The sequence below is a fragment of the Primulina eburnea genome, chromosome 1 (genome assembly GCF_022965805.1).
Source record: "Primulina eburnea isolate SZY01 chromosome 1, ASM2296580v1, whole genome shotgun sequence".
NCBI classification, from domain to species: Eukaryota; Viridiplantae; Streptophyta; class Magnoliopsida; order Lamiales; family Gesneriaceae; genus Primulina; species Primulina eburnea.
This window is the reverse complement of record NC_133101.1, coordinates 15,783,679-15,788,731: the sequence shown is the minus strand read 5'-3', so window position 1 is coordinate 15,788,731 and position 5,053 is coordinate 15,783,679. Positions and strand designations below refer to the sequence as shown.

Below are 5,053 nucleotides of genomic sequence, written 5' to 3'. Positions count from 1 at the left end.
TTGGGTATGATATTATTGAGTTAGCGGTATCGAAGAATTACGCCGTTACGCCGTCGAAGTATACTGAAACCGATCTCAGCTTGTATATTGAATTGCTTGAAATGTATATTGATGAAGTGCACATTGATTATGCCATTTCAGATTTGTATTGGTTATTGTGAACTCAAGACTTCGACTACGACACCGACTATTCGACAAGAAAGGTATAATTCATGTGGTCACGGAATTGCACAACTCGATTCAGATTTGATACCAGTCTCCCTAAATCACATACTAGATTGTTATTACATTTGATTATGTAATGTCTTGTTTATTGATTAATATTCGAGTCTTGAGATAGGAGATATTGGCAGATCGGCCAAAACTAGACGTTTCGGTGTATCGACGCATAGGAGCAGATTTACTCTATGTGTAGACCCTCGATACAGAGTTGACCGAAGTCTAGGAATAAGACGTACCGTCACCCCGAGTGGTTGGGTAGGTGACAGACCGTCTTATTCACACCGGGATCCCTAGATTAGAGATTCGAGTCAAAAACTAGACGTTGAATACATATTTGTATTCCTTTACATGTTGTAGATTATATATTCATGTGCATTGATATATGCTATGCATTGGTGTATGATTTATTACATTGCATGCATACATGTTTTATACTGGGATTTGTTCTCACCGGAGTTATCCGGCTGTTGTCGTGTATGTATGTGTGTATGGCAACAGGTGGGGCAGGATCTGGGTCTCGAGCTAGATGAGAGATTGACAATAGCGTGGAGATCTCGGGCGTTGAAGATTTCTAGTGTTTTCCTATTAGACTTGTACTAATTATGTTTATAGTCAGGATTTGAATACTAGTGTATGATTGTACTAAACAGACTTGTATGTACCTGATGTTGTTTAATTATTAAAAAGACATGTTATGCTTTGACTATACATTTGATTTAATGATTTAAGCTAATTTTTGACCCACATTTTCGAGCAAAGATCCAGTAAATCCCAAAAAGAATTGAGTTAGAGCCCGGGTCCCCACAGTACATGGGAGAGCATCGTTCAATTACTTCCCAAATATATGTGTGCTTTGTGCGAATATAATCCGGGAACAGCTGTGGAGTGGAAGCATCTCAGAACCAACAATGAAATGAGTCAGACACTGAACTATGTTTTTTGGGCATTCAGGCAATGTGTTGATGGTTTTCGGCATTGTCGAAAAATAATTAGTGTCGATGGTACACACTTGTATACCAAATACAAGCACAAAATGTTGATCGCTGTTACTCTGGATGCGAACAATCAAGTTCTACCGCTAGCATTTGCTATAGTTGATGAAGAGACAATTGATTCTTGGAAATGGTTCTTGGAGAACCTAGGAAAACATTTTGTTCGTGGTGAAAATAGTGTGTGTCTTATTTCTGATAGGCATAAGGGAATCGTTCGAGCAACTGCAGATCTACCGTATTTTCAACCTCCTTACGGTGTGCATCGTTTTTTTTAGACATGTTTGTTCAAACTTCAACGCTAAATTCAAAGACGTGCATTTGAAAGATTTATGCTGGGCGGCAGGCACACAAAATCAAATTTGTAAGTTTGAATCAATAATGGAGGCGATCAAACAAAAAAACATTTTGGCTCACCGATATTTGGATGGAATTGCAAAAGAGAAATGGAGCTTGGCTCATGACGGTGGTTGGTGTCGTGGGGTGATGACAACCAATACGTCGGAGTGTTTAAACAGTGTGTTGAAGGGTGCTCGTAGACTTCCAATATTTGTCATAGTACACCTGACACTTCTGAGGTGCGTACAATATTTTATTGAGCGTGTGATAAAAGGTGGTCGTATGGTTCAGGAAAATCAGCTGTGGTCAGATTATGCATGTCGGAAGTTTGAGGAATGGTCGAGAAAATCTAGTGAACATCGTGTTGCCAAATACGATGTATGTGAGCAAACTGTTTCGGTCGCAACTGTAGGAAGACCAAGTCGTGGCCAACATATGCAGGTCGTCAAGTTATCAACCAGTGATTGTTCATGTGGTAAATAGACGATTTTTGGCATCCCATGTTCCCATGCTATTTGCACAGCTAAGTGGCACTCATTGGATCCCACGACACTTGTGCAGCCCTGGTATAGCATATCAAAGTATTTGGCAACGTACGAAGGAAGATTTCAACCACTTGCAGATGAGCGATACTGGGATCCTACAACCTTTGAGTTGCACCACAACCCTGTTAGACGTGAGAGAAGAAGAGTTGGTAGAGACAGAACAACGCGATTGAGGAATGAGATGGACACAGCCGTTTCTAGACATAGACAACATCGATGAAGTATTTTGTTAATTTGTATTGAGGTTTGATATGTTTAATGACTATTAATGTGTTTTTGTCCTTTTTTTAATTAATTTTGTTCAATTGTTTTTTCACCGCGCGTGCGTGGAGAGTTCTGCAGATCTGGAATTAGCGACAGTTTTTGAAACTCTGTCGTTTTTTGCGAAGGTTTTACAAAAACCGTCGCCATTTGCGACGGTTTTAAATAAAGCGTCACAAATGCTAGCCCGATAGGTATTATTTCACCGCTCGGGCGCGGTATGTTCTGGTGAATTTCCCAAATCGGACCGCGTTCTCCAGAAGAAGCCGCGCACGAGCGGTTAAAAAAACTTCTCAGGCGCGGCACTCTCTGGGAAATCCTCTAGAACTAGTCGCGTTCGAACGGTGAAAAATTATCGATCGAGCGCTTATTAGCGACGGTTTTCAAAAAAACCGTCGCTATTTGCGATGATGGGTAAAACTTCGTCGCTACTTGCGACGGTTTTTTTTAAAACGTCGGGAGTTGCAGATCCCTCGTACACATATAACCTCCCTCCTCTCCCTTATCTCATTCTTCCCCATTCTTCATATAAACTTGTAATTATCTGGTATTTAGACGTGTAATTGTAAAAACATTATGTTGGACGTGTTTGTTTAATTTATGTACGTTTGTTTTTATATAGTTGCAAACGATAGGCAACAAAGCAAACGATACAATAACAAAAATTATATAGTTGAAATTAACTAGAAGAATCATCGTTATAATTATAATGATACAAATGGCTCCCGGTACCACAATCAGGTGGATTCCGTCTCCTCGTCCCTCTACGCAATCTTACATCATCAGGATTTTCCTCGTTCGAGTAACCTGGAAAATTGATAGGTGAAATAACGTTCCTTTTTGGTCGAGTGTCATGCACAAGATGCTGAGGACCAACATTAAGCAAATTCGTAAAACTTTGTGTGTTCGACCAATAAAGAGTCTGAAAATCCAGCTGACCAAACGAACGAAAGTCAACAAACCCTGAATCACTGAAAAAACCAGGTTGAGAAGTTGAGATTCCTACAACATTCAATTCAGTTGACGGAATAATAGTAAAGTTTCCTGCTAACCCACTTGGTTGCCTAACCATTTCACTTCTCCGCCCGAATGATGACTGATGCGAGAAAGGAGAAGACGTACTGAAATTTTGTTGAACATTAAGTTTTCCGACAAAAGTGTTGTACGGAAGTGGTTAAAAACCAACAAGACTAACTGCAGGTGATATGGTACGCACAGTTATTCGATTATACCATTGGAAGTAGTCTTCGTCTGTTTGCATCGATCGCCCGTGTCGCACTCCTTTAGCAACATATCTCAGCCTATAATTCCACAATACAATTGAATGTCTATAATAATCTCTCCAATCGGTGTTACGATGTCCTATTCTGGTGATATTATGCATATCATCATTGTCTACGGCAGACTCTGGATTTGATTGACTTCTTTGAAATTGTCGCATCACCCGATTAGAACGATGCATCTCCACGATGTCGAAGCATATAAAGGGACAAACACATCGCCATATTTTGTTGTCGTATGAATCGGTAATCGTCTTCACATCTATGTCATTTTTTTGGTAAACGACCCAATTAAACTGTAAAAAATTATAATGTTCAAATCACAAATTCATATATTCAAAACAAAAATATTAAAATTACATAATACCTCGTTATTGTTCATACGATCTTGAGAATCCCTTATAATTTTTACATCATGTGTTGGCGAATGTGTGTAACTAAATTCAATCTTCCACCTGCAATTTAAAAAAATCTTACATATCAAAAAATTATACAAGATATATATGATATAAACAAAATATTTTTTTTACAAATTACCGTGCACCATATGGAGAAATTGGAATAAAAGCATCTGGATCAACCGGAGGTACACCTAATGTTTACCCATCTCGGTCGGGGTTAACACATTTAATCCTGCTACATGCTCATATCTGCTTATAATAATAAAAATAGTTAAATAAAATTAAGATAAAAATTGTGTTAAATAATAACATTACATTAACGATACCTGCAGGATATATAAAGGTCCAAAAATTGTTGTCTTCTCTATACGTGACGCGTTACACAATTCACGGTATAGAAATGCTAAAACTGCACTACACCAACTATACAACTTCACGGTATCAATATCCCGTAGCAGTTGCAAAAATATTAGTCTAGCAGACCCTCCTTGATAGTCAGGTAACATTATTCCTCCAATAATCATTAACGCTATACAACGTGTAAATTTCACAACATCTAATTCTGAAGTATCATCAGTAACAAGGTTAGACATACAATGATCATATAGTGCAGTCATAGACAGATGACCACCTTTCAAATATTTTGAGGCTGGCAAAAATCCCAACATATCCAAACATATGTGTTGACATTCCTCGACTTTATTTGACACATCTACCCCTGTTACTGCTTCACCATCAATTGGTAGACCCCAAATTATCGAAACATCTTCTAACGTGATTGTTGTTTCACCACATGTAAAATGAAACGTGTGTGTCTCACGTCACCAACGTTCAACAAGAGCAGTAATCAGATGATTATCATAAACTCGTGAACCACATTCTAAAAATCCATAAAAACCCATATGATTTAAATATGCAATGACACGATTGTGTACGTAATTATCAGTAAATAACTTCCAAATCAAATTGTCTGACCTCCTCACTTTGACAATATCATCAACGGTTGATGAAGAAAC

At 38.3% G+C, this 5,053-nt stretch overlaps 1 protein-coding gene and 1 long non-coding RNA gene across 2 annotated transcripts; one reads left to right on the top strand and one right to left on the bottom strand.

Annotated features, from left to right (window-relative positions):
* The first annotated feature begins 1,066 nt into the window (after nucleotides 1-1,066).
* Nucleotides 1,067-1,489, top strand: LOC140804935 (uncharacterized). Its single transcript, XM_073161095.1, has one exon. The coding sequence runs from the start codon at nucleotides 1,067-1,069 to the stop codon at nucleotides 1,487-1,489; it is 423 nt and encodes a 140-aa protein (XP_073017196.1).
* A 2,303-nt stretch (nucleotides 1,490-3,792) lies between these two features.
* LOC140811667 (uncharacterized) lies at nucleotides 3,793-4,287 on the bottom strand. Its single transcript, XR_012113504.1, has 3 exons — nucleotides 4,174-4,287; nucleotides 4,004-4,091; nucleotides 3,793-3,932 (listed from the first exon to the last, which is right to left on the bottom strand). It is a non-coding gene; the product is annotated as an uncharacterized lncRNA (long non-coding RNA).
* Nucleotides 4,288-5,053: the final 766 nt, after the last annotated feature.